The sequence below is a fragment of the Diachasma alloeum genome, unplaced genomic scaffold (assembly GCF_001412515.2).
Source record: "Diachasma alloeum isolate Michigan unplaced genomic scaffold, Dall2.0 Dall_scaffold_00340, whole genome shotgun sequence".
In the NCBI taxonomy this organism is placed as follows: Eukaryota; Metazoa; Arthropoda; class Insecta; order Hymenoptera; family Braconidae; genus Diachasma; species Diachasma alloeum.
In genome coordinates this window covers 475875-502973 of record NW_021680479.1, presented here as the reverse complement: position 1 = coordinate 502973, position 27099 = coordinate 475875, and the positions used below count along the sequence as shown (strand labels likewise).

General features: G+C 34.3%; 2 protein-coding genes across 3 annotated transcripts; both read right to left on the bottom strand.

Annotated features, from left to right (window-relative positions):
* Window positions 1-40: 40 nt before the first annotated feature.
* On the bottom strand, window positions 41-3506 carry LOC107040714 (acyl-CoA desaturase). The gene is made up of 5 exons (XM_015260921.2): window positions 3271-3506; window positions 3079-3209; window positions 2206-2411; window positions 763-948; window positions 41-581 (listed from the first exon to the last, which is right to left on the bottom strand). The coding sequence occupies exons 1-5, from the start codon at window positions 3398-3400 to the stop codon at window positions 272-274; spliced, it is 963 nt and encodes a 320-aa protein (XP_015116407.1). The 5' UTR covers window positions 3401-3506; the 3' UTR covers window positions 41-271.
* A 1305-nt stretch (window positions 3507-4811) lies between these two features.
* LOC107040711 (acyl-CoA Delta(11) desaturase) lies at window positions 4812-13820 on the bottom strand. Of its 2 annotated transcripts, none has more exons than XM_015260915.1 (5): window positions 13645-13820; window positions 11626-11855; window positions 9577-9707; window positions 6568-6959; window positions 4812-5365 (listed from the first exon to the last, which is right to left on the bottom strand). In XM_015260915.1, exons 2-5 carry the CDS (start codon window positions 11825-11827, stop codon window positions 5038-5040), a joined length of 1053 nt encoding a protein of 350 aa, XP_015116401.1. In that variant the 5' UTR covers window positions 11828-11855; window positions 13645-13820; the 3' UTR covers window positions 4812-5037. The 2 variants fall into 2 exon arrangements, with proteins under 2 accessions (XP_015116401.1, XP_015116399.1); XM_015260913.1 differs by lacking the exon at window positions 13645-13820 and adding an exon at window positions 12141-12225.
* Between the last annotated feature and the right edge of the window lie 13279 nt (window positions 13821-27099).

The following is a 27099-nucleotide window of genomic DNA, read 5'->3' as shown; positions in this document are numbered from 1 at the left end:
AATCAATACAACTACCTCTTCACTCCTGTTAGCATTTCCATTAAAGGAATAAAAAACAATTTTTCTCGATGTCAAATAATAATGTATTATCTCTCAACGATTTTTCTACATTTTTTATGGACGTTTTCATTGAAATGATCGTGATGATGTTACAGTGGTAGAATAAATACACTTTAATGCAAACTAATTATCCTAGAGCATAAGTTAATTAATATTTAGCATTAAAATTGTTTGATCGTCGCTTCCAACTCTGCAATCGTTCTCATGACGATCAGTGGTGGTAATGAAGATTGATCCTGGCAGTTTCGTATTCAGCAGCTTTTTTCAGCTCATCTAATATTTCAGCGGTCGATTTTTTACTGGTCGCCGCTTTGTAGAGGGCATCCCTTATCAGATCACTCGACGATGTCTTCAGATTATTAATCAATCCAAGTTCATTCAGGCATTTTATTGTAAAACAAGTTGCGCCTGTGTCGTAACCACCGAATTCGTCGGTTCTCCAGTCCCAGGGTAGGAGATAGTGGTAATTTAACCAGAATGATCTATTGAGTAAAAATACTAGATTGTCGTCTGGTGGAAATCTAGAAAAAAAATGTGATAGCAATTACATCATTCAAGATATTTATTCAGTAATTATTGCACATGACAATTTATAGTTGAGTATATATTCCCTCTTTGTCGATGGCTACATTACCATGACTCCTCGGACGATAGATAAATAGTTTAAATATCAATGAATATGTATCGAATACTGATATTAACTTGTCTGTTAGTTTGAGTCCCCAAATGTGCATTGCACTGTTGACTAGGAATGAGATGTTCACCAGAATTGCTAGTCGTAAAAATCCGAGGACAAATACTGAATTTGATATTGATTCACCCCAGTACTCGGCTGGTGCATTTATTGGTAGGAGGAGGCCAATCACGATGAAGAGGGGCCAGTAGAACCTGCAAGATCGTCAAGTATAAAACTTCATTCGAGGAAATTGCGGTCACAGAAAAAACGAATGTCTGAATTTCACACACCTTTTGCAGACATTTTTCAGACATTAAAGATGTCTGAATGGAATGAAAATGTGTCTGAATTTCAGACGAACAGGTGCCCAAGCATGTTATCTCATGTTTGAAATTCAGACAAATTCCCATTTTATTCAGACGTTTTTTAGTGTCTGAATAAATGTCTACAAAAGGTGTGTGAAATTCAGACATTCGTTTTCGATGCGCAGAATACAGTGGATACTCTCTAAGATTTTAGCTGCGGGGGTATGAATTTCCTGAATTTAAGTGATCGAGAAGCCCCTACTCATGCGCCCGCGGTTGGACTGAGGGGGAAGAGGAACAGAGAGAGAGAGAGAGAATCTGTCTGTTCCAATCCTGCCAGACCGCCAGTGGTCCTACTGCGCACGCTTGGCGCGCAGAGGAGCCCACACACCACTTACACACGCTTAGATTGTTAATGGTGGGGGAAGTCAACTTCCCCACCTGAAATCTTAGAGAAGCGAAGGGAGTATCCACTGTAAATGGAATCAGGGCTGGCAGATTGGACGACTTGCCGCCAAATGATCGATTTTCAATGTCGATTTTTCAATTTGGCGTCTAATTATGGCCGTTGCCGATAAATTGGCAATTGCATAATTTTTATCATTTGAGAAAAAGAAATATTGCTCTGCAAAGTATAGGAAATCGTTGGTGAAAAATCATGGAATTAAATATACATGTACACTGTCATAAAATTAAGCTTGAAACTTCAACTGAAAAAGCTTGAAATTTTTGGGAACGAAAAAGTTACGTGAAATTTCTGTATATTTCTTCATTGACAAATCAGTTAATCAGGTGAATTAGATAATGAATCAGAATAAAGAACCTAGCAGTTCGATTGTCAACAGAAAAATGAAAAAAAAAATTGAGGTCATTTTACAAGTGAAATTAGAAGACCAAAATCACTTTGATAAGAAAAAAAGGTTCTTGACAGAAAAATCGGTTGATTATATAAAAAAGTTGATTAAATGTGCATGGAAATGTTAAAGTAATGATTTAAATTATTTAATAAAGCGTTAAAGTCAATAAAACGAAAATTAAATCCTCAGTATTTTCATTTGGTGCGTGAGGGCGTAGTGGGGGTAGCGAAATCCAGTCGCATACTCCGAATTCGCTTCCCCTATTCCCCCGTGAGTGCGACTATAACGGGAGTCTACTGTATCGTACTTTCTTTGGACCCAGACTATTCCGTCAGACTCGATGTCCCTCATGTCAATCAGTTTGGCTGTCTGCTCGTAATTCTCGGGATTGCTCATGAGATTCACCATCAGATGACTGTAGAGGAAGCCTCTGTTGTGATTGTAGGGGTCCTTTTCCGTTCCGTAAAACTTGTGGTGGATTCTGTGCGCGAGGACCCAGTCGTAGATTGGTCCCTGTAGATATCAGAATTTAATGACTTGAATGAAGACATAAATGTCTGCATCAAAGACTTTTTTCAATGTTTTGTCTTGACGCAAATTTGAGGATTAATTTTATAAAATTAAAAATGTTTGAACATCTTTTGTGAGTTATTTAAAAAAAAATTGAATAGCTTAAAATTGTTTATAAACGCCCTCATTAAAAAATATATTTAAAAAATATATAATATGGGCCAATTTCATATATTTGTCAAATTTATAAAAGATATATAAAAAATATATATAAAATACATGTTTCGTATATTTTTCTTATAGAAATTGGGCCAATTTAAGATATTTTTTTATACATTTTTCAAAATATAAATTTTTCCGTGCGGGTGATGGCTTAAACTCATAAATTATTCCTTCGTTCGATCCCAAAGAATATTAATCTCCTCTAAAATATTTTAAAATGATTTCGAATATGTCATAATACTTTAAATTTCAATTGCGCTGGCTCAAATTAAGCCATTGATTCTCGTTTCGTCAATATCAATATTAAAACTGAATACTGAATAAAAAAAGCCATTAATATCTGAATTCATCATTCATAACCCATTTCACAATCTTTTCGAATTAAGCAAGATGTCTAGTGAAATAATCCCATTAATTCTCGCGATGTAAATCTTTTTTTCATACTCACAACACCTGCCAGAGTGTGAAAAATCATAAACCACAGTTTTATGAACCAATGAGCCTCGAAAGACTGATGCGCCCAGTGGCGATGAGCCCCCACTGTTATCCCCAGTGCCCCCATCGACACTATGAAAACAGCTACAAACCATTTTCAACATTAGCTTTTGCATAATTTTTCATTGACAATTAAATTTTTTACCGAAGAAGAACGTGAGCCACGTGGCGTCAGCCAACTTGTAAATTCCGTAAGTTCCCAATATGTAAAGGTGGATGTACCAGAGCACATAGAGCCACTGGGTCTCGCGTTTATCCGACGATTCCTTCTCCATTTTTTTGGAAATAAATTACTGCACACACTCCGATTCACTTCTGATTCACACCCAGGAAACTTTTTTTTTTAAGGAGGTACGTCTTACCTGCACTCGGGATTGAGGTCTGGGGGAGACTGGCGAAGTTACTGGTCATTATTTTTCGAATTCTCATTGACCCCAGGCACGACCCTCACCAAGGAATTTCATTAAATCTAGACTTGATGACTTTGTGAGTGTCATTTCCTCTTCGTATTCTGATTTCAGTGAATTAATGGGGGGATTGGGGGGATCCGATGGGCCTAGTTCGGGAGATTGGTGTGGTCAAAGTTAAAATATAACTATTGTTATAATTTACGGAAAATAATTGCTATTGTTTGTCATTTGAATGGTCTATTATTATCATTTTATGGTCCCAAATAAACTTGATCGTCTCAAATTCTCAATGTCTCGTGAATAAATGATACGATTTAGATGAGTCAAATTTCATTTTGAAGATTGAAAAAATATCTTGAAAATGAAGAAAAAATTAACGATTAATGGAAAATTATTAATGATTGAAAATGTCCCGTTTGACCCTTCTCTCCTTTATTTCATTTTTCATTCTTCGAATGGAAGATGAAATGATTTGGATTTTTTATACATGAAATATTGCATGAAAGTCGAATAGTTAAACAAACCACTAAATAATATTTTACTGCAATTCCAAGAAACATGAATAAATAAATAAAATTGAGTGCAAAATTATCCACTTGAAATTAATATTAAAAATAGTTTTCCATTGCGTCATAATACATGACTTTCCAGTGACGTAATTTTCAATGGAAATTATTGTGATCCAACTTTAAATATAACTATTATTATAATTTACGAAAAAGAGTTGTTATTAATTCTCATTTGAACGGTCAATTATCATCATTTTATGCTACCAAATAAACTTGATCGTCTCAAATCCTCAATACCTCGTGAACAAATGATACAATTTCGATGAGTGAAATTTCATTTTGAACAGTTTGAACATGAAAAAATATTTTGAAAATGAAAAACAAAATTGACGATTTTCCATCTGCCAATATAAAGTTATTAACGATTGAAAATGCCTCGTTTTTGAAAGATCAAATGATTTCTATCTTTTATATATAGAAAATATCAATTTTTTCTACATATTTTTTATAAACAATGCAAAAGAAATAATCGAATAGCTGAATAAACCACTAAATACTATTTCACTTCAGTTGCAGGAAACGCAACTGAATAAATAAATAAAATTGAAGAATTCAAAATAATTGACTTAAAATTACTATTAAAAATAGTTTTCCATTGCGTCAGAATACATTACTTCCCAGTGACGTAATTTTCAATGACAACCTGTCGAGGGAAAAGGTCATTGAACTAGAATACCGATGGACATTGGCAATAATCGATTAAACAATTGCCCACAAAATTTTTAATCATAAAAATGAAAATACAAAGATGTTAAAAATATGGAAAATTCTCATTCTGAGTGTTGAATACTGCTGGCGTTCAATCCAAAGAAATTTCCGTTATTTCCTCAGAGAAATCCTGAAATTACCGTGGAAATCAATATTAATACTTCACTAAGTACAAAAATTTCAAACTGAACACGAATTTAACTCTAATATTTGGATTGTTCTCAATCAATGGCACTTGGAGTCCCTCATCGCCTCCAACTCGTGCACCTCCTCTTGGAGTATGTCAGTGTCACCGTATCCCCAGACATTCGGTACGTGAGATCCATCGCCCGATCTTTTCGCCCGCCTCCGCACCATTTCCGGTAATACGTATTTACGATCGTATGCCCATCCGATGTGCGCAAATGCATCGATAAAACCAGTTGTTATGTTGAATGAGTAATCACCTAGCTCACCGGTCTTGTAATCCCATGGAAATACGTGGTGGTAATTGTGCCAGCCTTCGCCCAGAGCTGCTATCGATACGGCAATATTCTCCACTGGAGAAATGTGTCTGGAGGGGATTTAACTCATTAATTCATGCCATTACGTAATGATCATTTTTAATTCATGAAGAATTTTGTTGGTGAGTGGTGAAACAGGAAAAATGATGCTTTGTTGATCAGTTTTTTGGAAATATCTTGAAATGTCAGGGAGATAGAGGAGTTTGTGTTAAGATGTTTTTTGTAGGGAATTTCAAGAGCTGGAAAAAGTGTCTTATCAAAAAATTCGCTGTATGTTTCAGAATTGGAGATATTTAGCAAGAAGGCTGAGTTTAATTTAGAGAAATGAAAATAAGACGATTACCTCTGTATAGTTTTTTTTTAATTTCCCTGAATCAAAGGAGAATAGCGAAATTCATGTTAAGATATTTTCATAGGAAATTTCGGGAACCCGGAAACATCATGACTTCAGGGAAAATAATAATAATCTTCTTCTATTGATGAAGGATTCTCTGTTTTTTGGAAATATCTTGAAATCTAAGGCAGATAGAAGAATTTATGTTTCGATATTTTTTGTAGGAAATTTCAAGAGCTAGGAAAAAGGTCTAGCCAAAAATTTCGCTATTTCTTTCAGATTTGAAGAAATCACACAAATAAATAGAGAAATTTTAAAAAATGGAAATAAGACGATTTTACTTCTGCAGATTTTTTTTGTAAATATCTGAATCAAAGGAAAATAGTGAAATTTATGTCAAGATATTTTTCATAAGAAATTTGAAGAACCCAGAAAGTGCATGACTTCACAGAAAATAATAATTTTATTCTACTGATGAAGAATTCCATTCTTAAGTTGTAAAACAAAAAAAATTGAGTTTAATCGATCAGTTTTTTGGAAATATTTTGAAACCTAAGCGAGATAGAGGAATTCGTGTTTAAATATTTTTTATAGAAAATTTCAAGAGCTAGGAAAAAGCTCTCGTCAAAAATGTCGCTGTCTCCTCCAGATTTTGAGAAATCATGCAAAAAAGAGAGTTTCATTTAGAGAAGAATCAAAATAAGAGGATTTTACCAGATAATTTTTTTTGTAAATATTCCTCAACCAAGAAAAACAGCAAAATTTATGTAGACGTTGTTTTTCCTCAATTTCAAGGCCATAATTTCCAAAAAATGCCCGCGAACCCCCACGTCTAATCTCAAAATGCATAAACAAATACAAACATCACGAATGAAAATTTATCCATAAAAATTATCACGAGGAAGTCCTCCTCCTTACTTGTCATACGGCCTCTGACCCCACATATGGGCGACACTATTAACGAAGAATGCAAGATTAAGCGTAACGCAGAAGCGGAAATTGAAGTTGATCCAGAACGAAGTCCAGAGGGTTTCATTCCAGAGGTAGCAGGGCACCCAGACTGGAAAGCCAATGGCAAGAAGGGCGAAAAGTGGAATGTAATATTTCTTCTGCCACATGACAATAGCATCGGCCTCCAGATCGCTCATGTCGACAGCCGCTCGCTTCTCCTCGACATCGGGATGAGGAGTTGTGAAGAGCCAGCCGACATGAGCGAAGAAGAAACCGCGTTTCGCATTGTGTGGGTCAGAATCAGTCTCACTGTATTTGTGGTGGACCCTGTGGTCTAGAGCCCATGCGTACACGTGCCTCTGTTGGTAATAATGGATAATTGATTTTTAGTAGATTTCATTCTGCGGGGACATTGAGTACACGCATGAAGGAAATTCAATAGAGAATGCTAGCACTTTCTACGAGAAATTCTAATGAATTTCTGTTGGAGTTCTATAAGAATTTTTTGACATAAATTTTCGAATTTGCGATTTTTTGTTGTTGATTTTATTAGAGGAAAAAAATAAAAATACAGGAAAATTATGCCCGAGAATTGGCATTGGTGAATAAAAATCCATTGGATTTTTTTATCAAAGATTTCTCAAGGAAATAATTGAATTGTCGAAAAAATAAACAGGAAATTAATGGTTACTCATCACTTTATAAAATTCAATGAAATTTCTTCTTTAATCAATTGTGTTATATTTTCAATTTAGTTTAATATTTGATGAAATTTCAAATGTGAAATTATATATATCTATACCATCCATTTATTCCATGAAAGTGAAGTCGAAGTAGGTCGTTTTAACGATAATTGAATCAATTTAAACCTTTCTTTTTTTTATTCAAATAATCAGTGGAAGTAAATTTTCCAAAAGATGGAAAATCAACAAACTTTTAAATGCTATGAGAATAATTTCCGAAATTCTCTTATAAATCGATTGGAAGAATGATGCTATCTATATTATGAAATGAATTTGAAACATCATATTTGAAGAAACCATCAGAAAGTTCACTTTCAGAGCAATTCACGAAAAATTCTAAATTTACAATAATCATCATAAAAATCAAACCAACGAATATAGGTATCGTAACGATCTTTTAACTTCGACAGAGTGGCTATGAAACTAATATTTTCAGCTGTCATTGAATGAATTTAGAGCATGATATCCAAAGATATCCTCGGAATTGTAATTTTTATAAAATCCAAAATTTTTGAAAATTATTCTAAAAATCAAAACAACGATTACAGCTATCGCCTTCATCTTCTAACTCGGTCGAAGAGACATCCAAAGAATTTTTTCAAGCCATCATTCAATGAATTCAGAAAATTTGTTGAGTTATGGGAGGACACCCGATTTTTAAAAAATCATATAATCATTAATCATAAAATGATTTCGTTAAAAAACCAGATAATGATATGAATAAATTATATTCACGTAATTGTATTAAATTGAATGCATTACTTTCATTCGGAAGCAATACAATTTTGTAATAAAATTTTAACAGAACTCCAATGGAATTCGCATCGAGTTCCAACAGAAATTCAATCGAATTTTTTTCTCCAAAATTTTTTCATGCGTGACGTGCTGGAGGTTCTGAGGTACCTGCCCTGTTATCGTGAATAATAACACGAGAATCAGTCGCAGGGGCCACGTCGCCTTGTACGCCCGGTGAGACCACAATCTGTGAGCTCCAGCAGTGATTCCGAAGGCTGATGTGTAAATTGTTATCAAAGCTGGAAAAATAGAAAATCGAAGAGTACAATCTCACGTGGATTACGTGGGATTTATCACGACTATTGATTTAACTTTTCGATAAGGCTTTTATGATAAGGCGGAGTCACGTAATCGTCAGCTCATTCATTTTTATTTGAAAAACCTCTCCAGCACATTGAATTCTCCGTTTTATCCTATTGTGAGAGACGGCGCGGAGAAATAAACTTGATTATTCATTGATATCGTGTGACCCAATGACGCGATTTTGATGAGTCAAATTTTATTTTGAAGCTTGAAAAAATATCATGAAAATGAAAATAAAAATTGCGGATTATTTTTGTAATTTTTACAATTATTTTTGAGTTTTAAAGACGGATTATTTTTATTTTCTTCTACTTTGCGAAGAAATGTCGAGATAATTCACTCTCGTCGGGTGGTGTGACCCACTCCGAGGGGCAAACCCCATGATTCCATTATTTGAAATCAGTTTCAATGCAAATCGTGCGAACACGTGAGGTGAACCCGTTAGATATTGNCTTATAAATCGATTGGAAGAATGATGCTATCTATATTATGAAATGAATTTGAAACATCATATTTGAAGAAACCATCAGAAAGTTCACTTTCAGAGCAATTCACGAAAAATTCTAAATTTACAATAATCATCATAAAAATCAAACCAACGAATATAGGTATCGTAACGATCTTTTAACTTCGACAGAGTGGCTATGAAACTAATATTTTCAGCTGTCATTGAATGAATTTAGAGCATGATATCCAAAGATATCCTCGGAATTGTAATTTTTATAAATATGAATCCAAAATTTTTGAAAATTATTCTAAAAATCAAAACAACGATTACAGCTATCGCCTTCATCTTCTAACTCGGTCGAAGAGACATCCAAAGAATTTTTTCAAGCCATCATTCAATGAATTCAGAAAATTTGTTGAGTTATGGGAGGACACCCGATTTTTAAAAAATCATATAATCATTAATCATAAAATGATTTCGTTAAAAAACCAGATAATGATATGAATAAATTATATTCACGTAATTGTATTAAATTGAATGCATTACTTTCATTCGGAAGCAATACAATTTTGTAATAAAATTTTAACAGAACTCCAATGGAATTCGCATCGAGTTCCAACAGAAATTCAATCGAATTTTTTTCTCCAAAATTTTTTCATGCGTGACGTGCTGGAGGTTCTGAGGTACCTGCCCTGTTATCGTGAATAATAACACGAGAATCAGTCGCAGGGGCCACGTCGCCTTGTACGCCCGGTGAGACCACAATCTGTGAGCTCCAGCAGTGATTCCGAAGGCTGATGTGTAAATTGTTATCAAAGCTGGAAAAATAGAAAATCGAAGAGTACAATCTCACGTGGATTACGTGGGATTTATCACGACTATTGATTTAACTTTTCGATAAGGCTTTTATGATAAGGCGGAGTCACGTAATCGTCAGCTCATTCATTTTTATTTGAAAAACCTCTCCAGCACATTGAATTCTCCGTTTTATCCTATTGTGAGAGACGGCGCGGAGAAATAAACTTGATTATTCATTGATATCGTGTGACCCAATGACGCGATTTTGATGAGTCAAATTTTATTTTGAAGCTTGAAAAAATATCATGAAAATGAAAATAAAAATTGCGGATTATTTTTGTAATTTTTACAATTATTTTTGAGTTTTAAAGACGGATTATTTTTATTTTCTTCTACTTTGCGAAGAAATGTCGAGATAATTCACTCTCGTCGGGTGGTGTGACCCACTCCGAGGGGCAAACCCCATGATTCCATTATTTGAAATCAGTTTCAATGCAAATCGTGCGAACACGTGAGGTGAACCCGTTAGATATTGATTTCCGATGTTGTTGATGGTTTAATGAGAAGTCTATTCAGGATTTTATGGCGACTGTTGAACGTCAGAACACGGGAATTAGTTTTTTCTGGTATACGGAGCTCTGTTATGCCAATTAATTCAATGTTCGATGCAAATTCACGCGAAATTATGAAAGCCAATTGTCCGGAGAGTTGAGTTTTTGGTGGATATCTCGGAATCTAATAGAGATAGAGAGATTAGTGTCTCAACCTTTTTTGTAGGAAATTTCAAGAGCTGTAGAAAAGGTCTTTTTGAAATTCAGCTATTCAAACTAGTCAAACGGTCACCGGGCTCAACGAAAATCTCGAGAAACTTTGGGACCCTTCGGGGTCATATTCAGCTACGAAGAAAATCCCCGAAAAAGTCTGTAGTATCGCTCTAGCCACCGAGAGAGTCACTCTAATCACAGTACTGTATCGCCGTAACCGCTCAATCGAGTACATCACCGGAGTACATCAACGCGATACATTTGAGTCTAGCGCTTTGTATAGCGTCTCTATTTAATTCAATTCAATTATCAATTAATTCCGAGTTAACTATCAATTATTTTGAGTCAATCATCAAGTTCAATATCGAGAGAATCTCAAGTGCAGTGCATTTTTCAAACCATCATTTTTATTGACTTTGTCGAGCAACTCAATAGTGTAACATTATTAATTTATCAAGACGCGTGGGTTATTCCACAATAAAGTACATCAACAGTGTGGTTTTATAATTCCGCGTGTTTTAATTTTCCACCTCCTTTCACAATCCCACTTTTCCCCAACCGGCATCTCAATTTAGCTTCAATCTCAAACAAGGTCTTAACAATATTTCCGCTATCTCCTTTCAATTCGGAGATATTCACCGAAAACTGGAGTCAAATTAACCCGCCACGATTTTCTGAAATTCTCAAAGGATTAAGTTGTCGCAAAATATCTCCAAATCTAATAGAAATAGCAAAAATAGTATTAAAACCTTTTTCGTAGAAAATTTCAAGAGCTTTAGAAACGGTTTTAACAATATTTCTACCATCTCCTTTCAATTCGCAGATATTCACCAAAAACTAAAGTCAAATTAACCCGCCTCGTTTTTGTGAAATTCTCGAAGGATTAAGTAGTCGCAAAATATCTCAAAATCTAACAAAAATAGCAAAAATGGTGTTGGAATATTTTTCGTATGAAATTTCAAGAGCTACAGAAAAGGTTCTGACAATATTTCTACCATCTCCTTTCGTTTCGAAGATATTGAGCAAAACCTGATGTTCGTGTCCTCAAGACGTTGTAGTCCCCGAACTTGACATGAATGTCGTGTCGCCTGACAATAGATAACCGCGGCATCGGTCGTGCTATCATACTCCGCGGGGCCGTAAAACCTCACTATTTATTCTAGTCAAAACATACCCCAGAGCGTTGTGAGCCACTTGGCCTCGGTGAAAATAAGATAAATTCCATAGGCACATCCGGCATGAACGAAAATTTGGACGATGAGGTCCGGCCACTTGACAGCAGGCTTGTAAATGTTCATCCCCTTATCCTCACCGCAATGATTCTTCACATTCACAACGTCATTCTTCGTCACTCCGTCTCTAGAATTGGGCGACATTCTGGATGCATTCGCTCCTCGTAACGTACTAAAAACGTTTAAACACGAAAATCGTCAGAAAAAAAACGTAACTCCTGTCATAAAGATTTGTGAGGCAATTTCATTGCCTTTAAACTTCTAAAATTCTTGCATTCAAGCAGAAAGATCCTCACTATCTGCGAAAGCACAGAGCAAACGTGACGATTTCAACTTTTGTTTTTCACCTTCAACCGCACAAACCCATTAATTCCTCATCAGTAATTCGCATTGTACGACGCATTCACTGATGGGACTATTAAAAGTGCCCCATGGGACTATTAAACCGCCTACTTACGCTGCGCCGTGAGAAAATTCCATGACCCGATCGACATATTTTTTCAAAAAATAACATAACATAACTAGAAGTTTCACGGAACGCATCGAATTTATATCCATGTTTATTATCTATTATTTCCACACCTTCAAGTGTGACTCAGTTATCGCGCAGGTGTCAGCCCTATTATCACTATTTTTTTTTATTCGCATTGAGGAATCGTGATGAAAATTCTCGTCCTCAAGTCTCCTACACTGAGATAAGAAAATATTTTTGCCAAATATTCATTTACTTGAGAGAAGTATTTCTTTTTTCAAAATCATATTTCTCCAATCGAGTCATTCCCAGGCGAGCCTGATTAGGTTTCAATTATAACAATCATGGTGCTTTAAAGGATGATTATGTTCTACATGACCTTGGAGGGACTCCCCTAATGATTATTCATTTTTCCTAAATTTCGTATTTTCTAGAGAGAAGAATTTCGATCAATTTTTTAATGTTGATAATTATTGAAGGAGGTCACTCAAGGTTATAACCAACAGGTTCATCTTCTAGAGCAATATAACTGACATAATTGAAACCTAATGAGAATTGCCTGAGAATGGCTCGAATGGAGTAATACGGTATTGAAAAAATAAATTCTTCCCTCAAGTAAATGGATATTTGGCAAAAATATTTTTTTTTCTCAGTGTAGGTTGTCGCATTGTTGGTATCTCTATTCAGTACATTTCATTAATTGATTATTTGATAAATTGATAATTTGCATTATTTATCGGGACAAATGACATGACAAATGGGTCTAATTAAAATAAATCAGGCGCGGCGATATGATTTGTGAATGAATTATTTGTGGGACGAGAGGTTGAACTGATTGAACTCTGTTAACTCGTATTGGAAGATAGTTCAGAGTTGTAGAGCTAAATGCGTCGATTTAAATTTTATAGTATAGGGGAAGATGGGGTAAAATGGACACTCTGGACTTTTTTCAAATTACTCATAACTCAGAAACAAATTTATCAATTGAACTCAGTTTAGGCTCGTCACAAAGGGAAATAATTGTTCTTTGTAAAAAAAAAAATTATTAAGTTTCATCAACATTTCAACCCCTCATTAACATTTTTTAAAAAGTGAAAAGTGTCCGTTTTACCCCAACTTCCCCTAAGATATATAAATAATGTTTTCCGTCGTGAGTATTAATTTCGTTACTACACTTTACGTTTATTTAAATTGATCCTGTAATTGGCCGTCCTGTTGGGTTTCCATGAAATAAAAACGAAATGAAATGAAATGAAAGTGAGGAAAAAATGGATTTATAGAATTTTGTGATGGATTATTGCGCAATCCAGTGGAATTTGATATATTTGAACGAATAAAAGAGAAAAAATAGAATAATGAAAGAAATGTTGAAGGAATCTATTTAATAAGAATTATGTTATTGAAATAAAGTTCTGAACGGCATAAAAAATTGAGGAAATAATGTTTTTTTCAATTTTTATACATTAATTAATTTATTGATTTGACTTACCTTTGGAGTAATTGTTAATTGCAGATGAAAATCTTCATTCGTCCATATTTCTTGTAATATAGTTAACACTGGAATTAAAAACTCTGTAATTCACTGTTTTCTTATTTTTTCACGTAGAATGGGAAATTATAGGGGGAACGGAGAACGTGTGACAACGGATCACGTCAATTGAAACACCCGAGTTAGTTTTGTTTAAACTTCATAAAAGTGCCGCATGTTACGTGTATGCGCGGGCACTTCCGTCGGTTCTTACAAATTTCAATTTCTTGTCAGCGGCTGCGCAAACAAAAACTCGATACAAACGTCGATTTTCGAAGAGTTTCAAATGAAATCATCAGTCAATAACGATAAATATCCCATTATTTCCTGGAATAATAAACGAAAAGTCACGAATAAAAATAAAAGCAAAAAAACGTACTGAAGGAAAAATTATCCGCAGTAGCTTCTGCAGATTTCCTTATTACCGATTACCGACTAGCACTTGCCGACTGCGATTAAACTCGACTGAATGAAAGGAATCGAGATACGCGGTAGCGTATCGACCAAGAAAAAGTTTTCACTCCGTCCGTCCATAAACTAACCGCGCGCAGCGAATTTTATACACGCGAGCGCCTTAATGTCCTTTTATTATGCCGTTTTTCCCGTCAGATTCGGTATTTCTTACTGCAAAAAGCAATACGACCGATGAGAATCATTTGTCCCAATTTATGAGCTGTTAAATTTTCATATGACAATAAATGATTTGCTCATGTTCTAATTCCTGTGCTCACTGAATAAAATTTTAATCATAATTACAATTCAATTCCTTCTAGAACACACTTTAGAGTGTGAATTTCTGAAATTCAATGTTTGCTGATACTCTGGTAAAAGTGCGTGCCCACACTCTTATCAATTTATTAGTCAGTTCACACGGAAATTCAATTAATCTGTTGTTCATCTCATCAATATAATTCCGTGCTTAGAATATTGTCATCTCGTGTTATCAGCACCAAATTAAAAATTAAAACTTCATTAGGAATATTGAGTCGCAGCTTCTTTTTATTCACATCAGAAATTTTGTATTTGGATATTAATATTATTCGTTCAAAGTGAAAAAATCGATCATCATTTTCACTATATTGCATTCAGATTCTCCTATTCTTAACGTCAAAAATGTGAGATAATCTCATAATTCTAGCGATTCTAATCAACTTTGTTCGAAGAAAACCTTAGTAAACGCAATATTAAGAAAGTTGAATTATTCTATTTTCCTCTGACCTAACTGATTTGGACAATTATGATTCGTTCATTCGTGTTTCATAGAATGGTATTCAATTCTCTTTTGCTTGATAATCGGGCTTCATGAAAATTCGACGCATGACGATTGTTCTCATGAAAATCGCCTTACTTTCTCCATTTTTTATATGAAGCGAATGCTCAGAAAATTACGCCCACAGAAATGGCCTCATATCCACTCCGTCTTTCCAAACTTGTCTTTGATTTTCATTTCATTATTTTGTTTCAAAATTTCTATCGACATCTTACTCCTCTAAATAATAGTGTTTCGGTTTGTCAGGAACAATCAAACAGAACTTTCCCCTGGCGCACTGTCTTTACAGAATCATTTCGTTCTTCGCTTTTAGGGTTAATTATACATATGAACCAATTCACATATTGATGAAGTAATTTAACGGTTGCGAAATGACAAAAAAAAACCATTCGTTTTTCATTATCACGTTTTAAACGACTTAAAGGGCCTTCTGTGCTTCTATGTAAATCGTAGAAGACGAAATACATTGACGACTTTCTAACGACAAGTATGTTATAATGATAATGATACTCGTAAACTTGACCTTCAGCCTCATCCTCACGATTCGGTGAGGACTTCGATATTCAGGAGTATTGCCTACATTTCCCCTGAGCATGTGCCGTTCAAATCAGACCTCAATTCAACGTATCCCTGAGGCGTTTGCCGGCTAGGAGATATTAAGAGGTTCCTTTGAGTGAGTGTAAATATTAATGAGTGAAGACACTGGTTTAGACAGCACTAATGTTTGGAATTGAAGTGAAAACTAACAATCTTAATAAGTGATGTTTTTGCTTTGAGTTGCACTCGAATTTTTTATTCAAATTCCGTTCATGTGTTATGAATAAATAGTCGAACAACAGCTATTGTAATGGGCTTGAGAATGAAAACAACTCCTGACGAATAAAAACTAAATTATCTGCAATGTCGTTAATGTTAAACTAATTTTTTTGCGAGTGAAAGGTGAGGTAAAACGGCTCATCTTCAATCCCCAATATCTCGCGAACGAATGATACGATTTGAATGAGTCACAGCTCGTTTTGAAGATCAAAAAAATATCTTGAAACTGAATGAAAAATCGAAAATTTCACTCTGCCGATTCCGAGTTATTGAAGATTGAAAACTCGTCATTTTAGAGTTCGGGTGAAAATTATGTACAATTATCATTTTACTTATAAAATCTGAGATAAATATCAAAATCACTTTGAATAATAATACCCGTGAGGAAATACGTCCACAACCATCGCTTCAAATTGATTATTCCGGCCGACTAAATACTGTTAATTCATTCGTGCCTATAAAACCAAAATGACGTGAAACGTAATCGAATATTTCAGTGAATAATAAATAGAATAGAAAAAGTTATTTTCTCCAGACGAAAACGCAATGAATTGAATTGATATTTTTTTAAAACATGTTGAGCAACATTTCATAAATTCAAAATAAATACTCCTGATATTCCGATCGGCTCACGAAAAAAAATATACTCGAATGGGGGATGGGTATTTCAATTCGAGGATGATTATTTCGAATCAGCCCGGGTGGTACCGAGCCCTCTCAAGTGTAATATAAGGGTCAGACACTGAGTGTGAGAATATAAGGGTCAAAAAGTGTAGGTTAAAAAATGGAATGGGTCGGAATATTAGAGTGAAAAACTAAGGGTCAGAATATAAAAGTCAAAAAAGTGGGTGTCAGGCAATGAGGGTCATATAAGGGTTAAAAACGGTGATCAAGCATAATATATGACTTATATTTAGACCCTCATTGCCTGACACCCACTTTTTTTACTTTTATATTCTGACCCTAATGTTTAGACCCTAATACTCTGACCCTCATTTTTTAACCTCCACTTTTTGACCCTTATTTTCTGACCCTTATATTACACTTAGGAGGGCTCGCTACAGTCCGGCCTGACACAAAACAATCATCTTCGAATTGAAATACCCATTCCCCAATTGACTATAAAATATACTTGATTCAAGTATATTTTTTTCCGCGCTCTTCCTTATCCACAGCGAAAGCCCGAGCTTTTGCAAAATAATCTCGTCACCTCAGTAGCGCTACTGAACGCACAAACTGGCCGGCTGATTGGGTACGGACTGTCTCTACTACCTAAACATTAGCAATTTCAAGTCGATAAATCACTCGATCATCCCCTCCCTCGTCTCTCGGAGTTTCCAGTGCACAAGAAAATTGACAATTCATAATACCACAGTCATTCGATTATTTGTCTGATGACACCGGGTGGGGCACGAGGATTATTTCGACTGGAGACACTCCCAACGACATCTGGAGGCTGGATAAGGGCGGTTTTTCGGTTCGATAGGGTACGACACCCCCATGGAAGTAAATATACGACTAAAAACGCATCAAAACGCCATTCGAATGCGCTCAATTTTTTTGTACGTCCGACAAAAATTTATTTTGCAACAAATATATCTTGAAAGATATGTTTTTACGAAATAAATATGTCAATGGGATATTGTATGTCCCTTCCGTGGAGCGAGAGCTGTATTTTATCACCACCTGGAAATATTCTAGACAGGATTAGACCTTGGAATGCAGAAATATCTAGGTTTACTATCGCATAATAGAAATTGTTTTCGACTGTTAACAAGAGCATTACGGTTTTTATTCGATTCACTGCAACAATTTTATTTTACGGGCTCTTAGACGGATATAGTAGGCAAATTTTCTATCCCGTAAAGTAGCACCTGCTCTCGTCTCATTCGTGCGATGAGGAGACAGTTTTTGACTGCAAGTACCGTTCCTCAGCCTCTTTCCCAGCATTCACGGCTATTCCCAACGCTTCATTTCACCTTCAATTTCTCTTTGAGAATTAAAAGTAGAATTTTAGGGGGAATTTAATCGATTATTCTGGGTGGGAGGAGCCGGTTGAATTTTTTTTTACATTTCGGAAGATGAATTTGATCAGATCTGCTCGCATGGAACGGAAATTTGTCGAGTCATTGAACGTCGATGGTTTCTATTATTTTTTTGTATTTTTTGTCATTAATTTGTGAAATTATTTTTCGAGTTTTTCATTGTTATGCTGTTCATTCATTGTGTAAAATTCATTAATCATAAATTAATGATATTTCTGCGAAATTTTTAATCGAAATATTGAAGTTTGGAGAAAATTATGATTGTTTTCAATTTTTTTTTTCATATTTGATTTTTTAGCTAATTGTTGAATTATTTTTTACTGCTGTAGTAATTATATTCATCTTTTAGAGAATTAGCTTGCTGTCTGGAGGAAAATGTAATCGAAATGTTTTCAGTGAAATGTTAAAGTTCTGACAATATTTTTTTTTAATCCTTTTTTTTATACTAAAATTTTTGTTGAATATATCGCATTTTTCACAGGAATTCCGATAAAAATTACTGAACATCTCCACAGTTACTTAAATTCAGGGATCATTTATAACAGAATTTTTCTCTTTTTTTTATACTTATATTTATCTTTTAGAAACTTTGTCTGATGTCTAGAGGATAATGTGATGAATTAATGATATTTTTGAGGAATTTTTAATCGAAATGTTCAAGTTCTGATAAAATTATAATTTTTTTTCAATTCTTCTTTTTTTTTTATATTGGAATTTTCGTTAAAATTATCTTCACAAGAATTCTGATAAAAATTGCTGACCATCTCCGCAATTTCTAAAACTCAGGAGTAATTTTTAACACAATTTTTCTCTCCATGAAGAATATCAAGGTCAAAAGCCACAGACTATGGCATGAGTTGAATGTCTATGATCATCAGACACATGAACTTTTATACATGCTAATACAGTTTTGACGTAAATACACTTCCCTTGTTTTCAAACCAGAGTTAGACTCAAGCCGATCGTATAAATCCCTCCCATTTTCTCAGAAAAATAGAAAACGAAAATCAAATGTATGCGAACAGCACTTTTTTTTCTGCATTTTTTTTTTGTTAGAAAAAAAAATGAAATTTCGTGAACTGTTGACTTTTAATTTTCAGGATAGAGACAGGGGAATACAATTTAGTGAAGAAAGATAATGAAATTTCAGGCTTCACTGAAAATTCAGTAAAATTCCAGAATTTTAAGCAGAATAAAGACGAGAATTCCTTAATTTATTTGAGTTTCCAATCTAACATAAATATTCAGTGTCAAATTACATTGAATTTTCAGTGAAATATGAAATTTCATGATTTTTTCCCCCTAAATCACATTCAGTGTCACAGAATATATTATTGGTTTTATTTTTAACGGAATTTGTTGTAAGTTCCGAGGGGCGTTCAACCAAATATTTACATTCCATATCCCTAATAGTTTTTTTTATTTAAGCATCCAACCATGTGGTTTATTCTGCTATAAAAAAATTACAAAAATACAAATGTGTTTACAAAATAATTCTTTAGGTACTATTCGTAACGATTTACATCACTTCTTCAAATATTCAATCCTGAGGAGTTGAAGAAGGAATCAATACGTTTGAGAACATTTCTATTCAATTTCTTTAGTCCCTAATAGTTGATACTAAAAGAAAGAGTCTGTTTGTGTGTTCATTTTGCTGAATGAGCATCGAGAAATTGACGATAATTTTTACAAGACTGAGTGCATGATGAGACGGCACAGTATGAAGCGATGATATGAAAGAGTGAGGAGTCAAGAATATAGAATAGAATAGAATTTATTTCATTGATGCTACTTTTACAGTTTTACATCTGCACAAGCCGTCTATATACTTCCACCAAACCATCAAGATACAATAAATCTCATTTTATAACAATATTAGTATTAAAATCACATATTTTTAGCCTCAGTCACTGGCATTTGGGTGAATTGGAATAGGAATTGAGTCAAGAATATATTTACCGGAATTTTCTGGGTTTCCATTGATTTTCAGGGAAAAATCAAACTGAAATTTACAGTTCTGTTTGATTTCTCTACGAAATTCCTTGACCTTTCAGTTTTAATTGAAGTTTCCATTGAATTCGATAAAAATTTTCAAAAAGTGCACCGGAAATTTCAGACAAAAATTGTTGCCAGTGAGTGTCTGAGACATTCGACAACTGACCAAAAAAGGAGATATTCTTTTTTTCTCCTACAAACAAAAGATGAAGGCCTGTCATTTCTGAATAATCTTATGTAATACATGTTTGGCCAGGCATCTCACGTAGTTTTATTTTTACCTCGGCTTTTCTCGTCAGATTTTTAGGCGTTTTAGTGGGAAAATTTTTGGTTCATTCAGTGATCGGGGCTCTGCACACGGTGACCTCGACCGTGGACTCAATACGAGACAAGAGTCACGTAGGGCCATAGATCCAGTGAAGTGCAGTTTCCTTGAATGGAGACTATTACTCGAAGAATGAGAGAAATTTCGTTCCTGTCCCAGTAAATATAATGGCTTGGAGAGGAATTCGAATAGAGAAAACGTAAAAACTACTTTTCTGAAGTGAACAGTTTATCTAGAAAATTGCTGGGGCAAAATGGGCTGGGTTAATGAGATTTCCCCGATGATGCCACTTGCAACCTTTGGTCTCATCAAATTTTCAAACAAAACTGGGAATTTATATTTTCTTTCATTGAGAATAATTCAGTAGTGAAGTGGCAAACGAAGATAAGTCGACTTTTCTCCCAGTTGATTTTTTGAGGAATATTTTCGAATCGAAGGGAGATAGCGAAATTTTTGTAATTACATTTGTTGTAGCACTCAATCAGCTCCACAAAAAATGTTATAACAAAAATTTTGCTATCTTCCTTAGATTCCGAGATATTAATTGAAAACTGGTCATTTGTCAAAATTAACTCATCTCCTTTTACCACTTCGCTACTGAATTTCGTTTCCATGAGAAATTTTCTTGCGGAAACGGATGACGAGGGTGAAGGTCGGAAGTGGTGTGATCAGACAGTCAGTGAAATTCAATCCACTTTGAAAGAAAAATAAAAAGAGTTGTGACGTTTTTTGTCATCCGTTGTAAAAAAAAATTTTAACTGAAATTTCTGGTATACTTCCTGAGAACTTTCATCACATTTCAGTTTCAGTGAAATTTGAAGGAATTTTGGTATTGAAAGTTGAAAATATTATGAAAAAAATCAATGGAAACTAGATTTCAGGGCAATTATTGCAAGAAAACTGACGGAAATCATGAAAATTGAAGTAAATATTTTCTTGAATTAATTGAATTAATTGAAAATTCTGTGTAATTTCGTAATGAACATTCGTATTTTTATTAGAAATTCAAATAAGTTGGGAAATTCTCGACGGTCTGCTGTTTAAAAATTTGGAATTTCATTGATTTTTCAGTGAAAGTTGAAATTTTAAAATTTTCTACCCCCAAATTGAAGGAAATGTCACTCTCCTGATCCTGAAATTTTCACTACAATGACATTTTCTCTTTCATCATTTTCAAACGATTCAATCGCAATTTCTCAGAATTTTACGATGTGATAAATTTCAGAATGTCCTGAAATTAAGATTACAGTTCTGAAGTCAATGGGCATCGCACATTGAGATAATTTCAAAGCGAATGAATTTAGAAATCAAGATTGATTGCATCAAGATCACATCCACATTTCACCAGACGTGTCAAAATCAGAAGTCAACTTCACCATCCATTAATTAATTTACGTGTCTATTTCGAAACACAACACGAATTTCAAACCTAACGCGGTTCGAGAGTAGCTATATATACTAAAAATAGTGGGGATTCTTTCAGACGCTTTTACGAATGAACCAGAGAACACATGATTCTTATTATTCAGTTTTTCAATTATTTTTTAAATTTTTGTTTTGTATCAGGCCCGCTTGTAGCGAGCCCTCTTAAGTGTAATATAAGGGTCAGAATATAAGGGTCAAAAAGTGGAGGTTAAAAAATGAGGGGCAAAATATTAGGGTCAAAACATCAGGGTCAGAATATAAAAGTAAAAAAAGTGGTTGTCAGGCAATGAAGGTCTAAATATAAGTCATATATTATTATTATATTTACATTCAGGCCCTCAGTTTTTCGCTCTAATATTCCGACCCTCATTTTTTAACCTACACTTTTTGACCCTTATATTCTCACACTTAATGTCTGACCCTCATATTACACTTGACCCTTATAAACACCCAAATCGACTTCTGGTGATGAAAATTTGGTACTCGAATTTAAGACTCCAAAATTAAGGGTTACAAGGGTCAAAATAAGGGCTACGGTGGTCAAAATAATGGTCATAAGGGTCACGAGGATCAAAGTATGGGATATGAGGGTCAGAATAAGGATCACGAGGGTCAGATTAAGTGTCACGAGAGTCGGATTAAGGATCCTCAGGGTCAAAGTAAGGGCCACGGGGGTCGAAATAATGGTCATGAGGGTCAAAATAAGAGTCATGAGGGACAGAATAAGAGTCCCAGTGTCAGATTAAGGGTCACGAGAGTCGGATTAAGGGTCCTGAGGGTCAGAATAAGGGTCACGATTGTCAGATTGAGGGTCATGAGGACAAGAGTCAGATTGAGGATCATGAGGGTCAAAATAAAGGTCCAAATGAGGATTACAAGGGTCACATTAAGGGACCAAATAAAAGAAACAAGGGTCTAAATAAGGGTCACAAGGGTCAGAATAAGTACCATGGGCGCCATACGGGGGTCATATGGAGGTCATATAGGCGTTGGCGAGCGGAGAGCGTAGCCCCCTAGAAAACGATATTAATCAAAGATATGCAACCGGACCTTAATCTAATTCAATTAACAAAAAGTCAAAAAACACTGCAATCAGTCAAATATCGAATTAAAAAACATAACCATTAAAAATCTCCAAAACCATGAGAATGAACTAAAAAATTTCCCAACATTTTCCCAGAATCATACAAATAATCCGCGCGCAATTCTCTAAAATCCCATTTTTCCCATGTACCAACGGATGTTTCAATACTCCAGGGAAAGTCACCAACGGAAATGTGTTTAGAACCTTGAACACTCAAAGACACTTGCAATCGGTCAAATATTGAACTTAAAAATGTGTAAACAATTCCCCGTAGACGCACGGGAAATCCCCTCCGAATGACGCATTCAGTCGTTGTCATTATTTTTATCCTCGAAAAGAAAAAAAAAGAAAAATTCCCTCCAAGGAGTCATTGACTGGCGGTGAAACCCTTCGTCTTGTCTACATGTCCCTGTCCACGCGATCCCGAGGTTTTCAGTTTCTATGATCCGCTGACCCGTCAAGGTCAGTCGCCCAAGAAGTATTGAATTCACTGTTGCCGCGGACTTATGGTGAAACGTATAGGCCATCCACGTGTGTAACCGGTCGCTATGTTGTTAACTAATGGATCATTGGCCATGAGAATGACCAGAGGTAGATTGTAGAGAAATGAAGAAATAAGAAGGGAGTCTCGCACGAAAGATCGATTCCATTTACGAAATATCTGAATATTCGGCAGAAATAATGAGAGATATATGTATTCAAACGGGTTCGTAGATCCAAGGACACATAATCTCGAGTTAATTTCAATGGGATGTACGTCCACTCGTTCGAAAAAAATTAAAGTTAAAGATTTTCGAGCAAAAATGATTGTGTTTAATTGTCGATATCTTGCGACCCAACGATGCGATTTCGATGAGTCGAAGTTCATTTTACAGCTCGATAAAAGACCTTTAAAACGAAAAAAAAATGGAGAAATTCGACTCTACCGGTTGCGAGTTATCGACGATAATGTGCAGTTAGTTTGCACTAGCTCGATTTAGAACGAATAAATAAATTGCAATGAAGATATTGTGGGGTAATCAGCAGAGGAAATTGGCGTAATGGCTTTCTTCATATCGTGGAAATAATATCGGAGCGGATATAGGTGGACTCGTAGAATAATTCGCGAAACAATGTACAATAGGTGATGTCATGAAAATTAAATATGTAACATTGTAGTTGCTATTGCAAAATCATCGACACAAGTAATATTCCATTGCTGCATATGCGTCATGAAGATAACTGGGAACTATTTCATATGAATCTGAGTGAATAGTATTCATTCGTTAGTCGTTCTAAAAATGAAAAATATATTCAAAAATATTTGATGTTTCATTACGTCAGAATGTGTCGCAGTTACGAAAATAGTTCGAATTATAGAGTGAGAGTGATTTTGAAAAGAAAAATTCGTCAGTCATTTCAAATAGTATTACAGTGATTAAAATTATTTGATAAATTTATTTTCCATTGAAAATTATTCCGATAATTTAATTAAAATAGTTTGATAATTTCACTTGTTATTATTATATGGGAATACGATTTTTATTTTATTCATTATGAAGTTGAGGCTAATTGAGTGACATTGACGTTCTCAAATTGACCAAAAATGAATGAGAAATTAAACAAAGAGAATTCAAAATTTCTCTCGTTAACTCCGACTACTGAAACCAAATTATTTGTAATACTTTTTACATTGAAAATATACTTTTAGCGTCTCCGAAATGTCTATTAGTTATAAATATTCCAAATATTATTTAATCTAGTTTTGCAAACTTTTATAAAAAAAAAAATTTTTTTCTCAACATGAATTTTTATATTCCGATAATTTCATTTGTTGATATTTTATGGGAATACTATTTTTATTGCTTAATCATGATGAAATTGAGACTAATTGAGATTGACGTTAAATTAAAAAAAAAAGTGTAACAGGTGAAGTCATGAAAATAAAAAATGTAACATTGTAGCCGCAATTGCAAAATTACCGATGCATCGACACAAGTAGTATTCCATTGTCACCTATGCGTCCTGAACATAATTCGGGATTATTGCACGTGGATCTGAGCAAATACTATTCATTCATTTGCCATTCCAAAACTGAAATGAAACATTCGATTTTGCATTCCGTTGGAATGCGTCGCAGTTAGTGATGCCGTCGAAACTAGACGAGAATTATTTTGGAAAGATCATCACGGTCTAAAAAAATGTCGAAAGTTTAGGATTCGTCGTAATCTCGAAAGACGTTGGATCGTTACATCTCGTCGCGAACTTGGAAGAATCCATCACGTCTGAGTTTCAGTATTTTCTGTTTTTCAAATGTTTGTCTCGATATCTGTCTCGTCTCTCGTGAACTTAAAAAACCGAAAGTCTCGAGATCTAGGCAAGATAAATCCTCCCGGAATTGTGACGAGATGCAACGATCCAATGTCTTTCGAGATTGCGACGATTCCAAAACTTTCGATGTTTTTCCAGACCGTGATGATCTCGTCGAAATAATTCTCGACTCGTCTCGATGGCATCACTAGTCGCAGTTACGAAAATAGTTCGAATAATAGAATGAAGTAATTTTGAAAAGAAATTCATCAATCATTTCAAATAGTATTGCATCGATTTAAATTATTTGAGTGCTAGTTTATTTATCATGTTTGACGATTCGAAATAATGATGGAGGTACACGGAGAGAAATATTCAATAAAAATTACTTATCTTTTCCGTAATCCCGGAGGGAAATGTGGTTGTAGGAAAATTTACGGTACTGTCACAAAATTTTTCCAGAGTGTTCCCTAATTTTCATCTGAATCTCCTGTGAAAAATTACGATACCCTCACTTAAATTTTCTGAGTTGATTCCGTAATCGGTGAGCGAATTGTGAGTTCCGTAATTTTTACTGAACATTTCTCTCCGTGTATTCGGTTTCAATTAGATAATGAGTTGATAGATTGACAATTTGGCATCATTGACAATGTGAATATTTCGAGTGCATCTCAATGCTGAGGATTTTGTTTGCATTTTATTTTGGACGGGTGTTTCAGTCGTTCACGAGAGCTGAATAGTAAATCATGACATCTTTATTGGATGGGGGTGGAGGAGATTGAAGGCTTCATAGTGGCATTGGGTGAGGACGGGAGAATTTCTCAGTGAACAAGTTTTTATTTTGTTAATTTCATTTTTCGAAAGAGAATATTGTTAGAATTTATTAATTTGGGTTTTTAAAATGGAAAGGGAGATGAATCCAATTTTTTCATCTGTCTGATTACATAGAATAATCTTGGGAGATGTTCATCATTTCTGTTGAATGAAATTTCGTGGATTTAAATTATTCAAATACTCATTTATTTCTCGGGCTTTATGACTTGGAAATGGCAGGTAGTTATAACACCGGGGAATATTAAATTAATATCAAATAGATATACGATTGTAATTATTTAATGGTGATGAAATTGAGACTGATTGAGATTGATGTCCATAAATTTAAAAAAATTAGTGTGAAATTAAAAAAGAGAATTCAAAATTTCTCTTCTTGATTTCAACTAATGAAACGTAATTATTGAAAGTAGTTTTATAGATCATTTCGTAGACTGGAAATAGAAATTATTTCAAAGAATTTTTTCCATCGAAAATATACTTTTATAAAATTAGTAATAAATATTTAAAATAGTTTTTTATCTAGCTTTGCAAACTCTTTAAGAAAATAAATTTTTTCTCAAAACCAATTTTTATAATTCGATAATTTCATTTGAAATTGACACTGATTGAGATTGATGTTCATAAATGTACAAAATTAATGTGAAATTGAAAGAGAGAATTCAGAATTTCTCGTCTTGATTTCAACTAATAAAACCTAATTATTCAAAGTAGTTTTATAAATCATTTCGTAGACTGGAAATAGAAATTATTTCAAATAATTTTTTCCATCGAAAATATACTTTTATAAAATTAGTAATAAATATTTAAAATAGTTTTTTATCTAGCTTTGCAAACTCTTTAAGAAAATAAATTTTTTCTCAAAATCAATTTTCATATTTCGATAATTTCATTTAAAATTGAGATTAATTGAGATAGATGATCCCAAATTCACAAAAATGAACGTTAAATTAAAAAAAAAGAATTCCAAATTTTTCTTCTTGAAAATAGTATTTTACCAATTTTCATAAATTCGTCAAGAATCCAATATTGTTCGCAAAAATGAATTTTCATACTTCGATGATTTCATTTGTTGAGAAATTGACACTTGACCCGCTCTCTTTCAATAAAAATTGCGCACCCAACGTCTAGACAACATGCACTATCCGTCGTACTCATTATTTTTTCCAAAGTATAAACTAGGAAAAACCTATTATCATTGTCTTCACTATCGAGCCAGCGGTTATCATTGCTTAAAAACCGAGGAAAAAACAAAAGCCCCGAGTGAAATACCTCACCGTAACTAGCATTGGTGAATTATTCCGCATGTGTGTGTGTGTGTGTGTGTGTGTGTGTG

What these genes read in the sequence shown, in the direction of transcription:
- LOC107040714 (XM_015260921.2), bottom strand. Translation starts at nt 3,400, where the DNA reads ATGGAGAAGGAATCGTCGGATAAACGCGAGACCCAGTGGCTCTATGTG. An exon ending in GTGGCTCACGTTCTTCTTCG is followed by an intron (nt 3,210 to 3,270) that starts GTAAAAAATTTA and finishes AATGGTTTGTAG; the next exon opens with CTGTTTTCATAGTGTCGATG. An exon ending in GGACTCAAACTAACAGACAA is followed by an intron (nt 582 to 762) that starts GTTAATATCAGT and finishes TTTTTTTTCTAG; the next exon opens with ATTTCCACCAGACGACAATC.
- LOC107040711 (XM_015260913.1), bottom strand. Translation starts at nt 12,202, where the DNA reads ATGTTATGTTATTTTTTGAAAAAATATGTCGATCGGGTCATGGAATTT. An exon ending in GTGGCTCACAACGCTCTGGG is followed by an intron (nt 9,708 to 11,625) that starts GTATGTTTTGAC and finishes CTATTTTTCCAG; the next exon opens with CTTTGATAACAATTTACACA. An exon ending in TATTCACGATAACAGGGCAG is followed by an intron (nt 6,960 to 9,576) that starts GTACCTCAGAAC and finishes TATTACCAACAG; the next exon opens with AGGCACGTGTACGCATGGGC.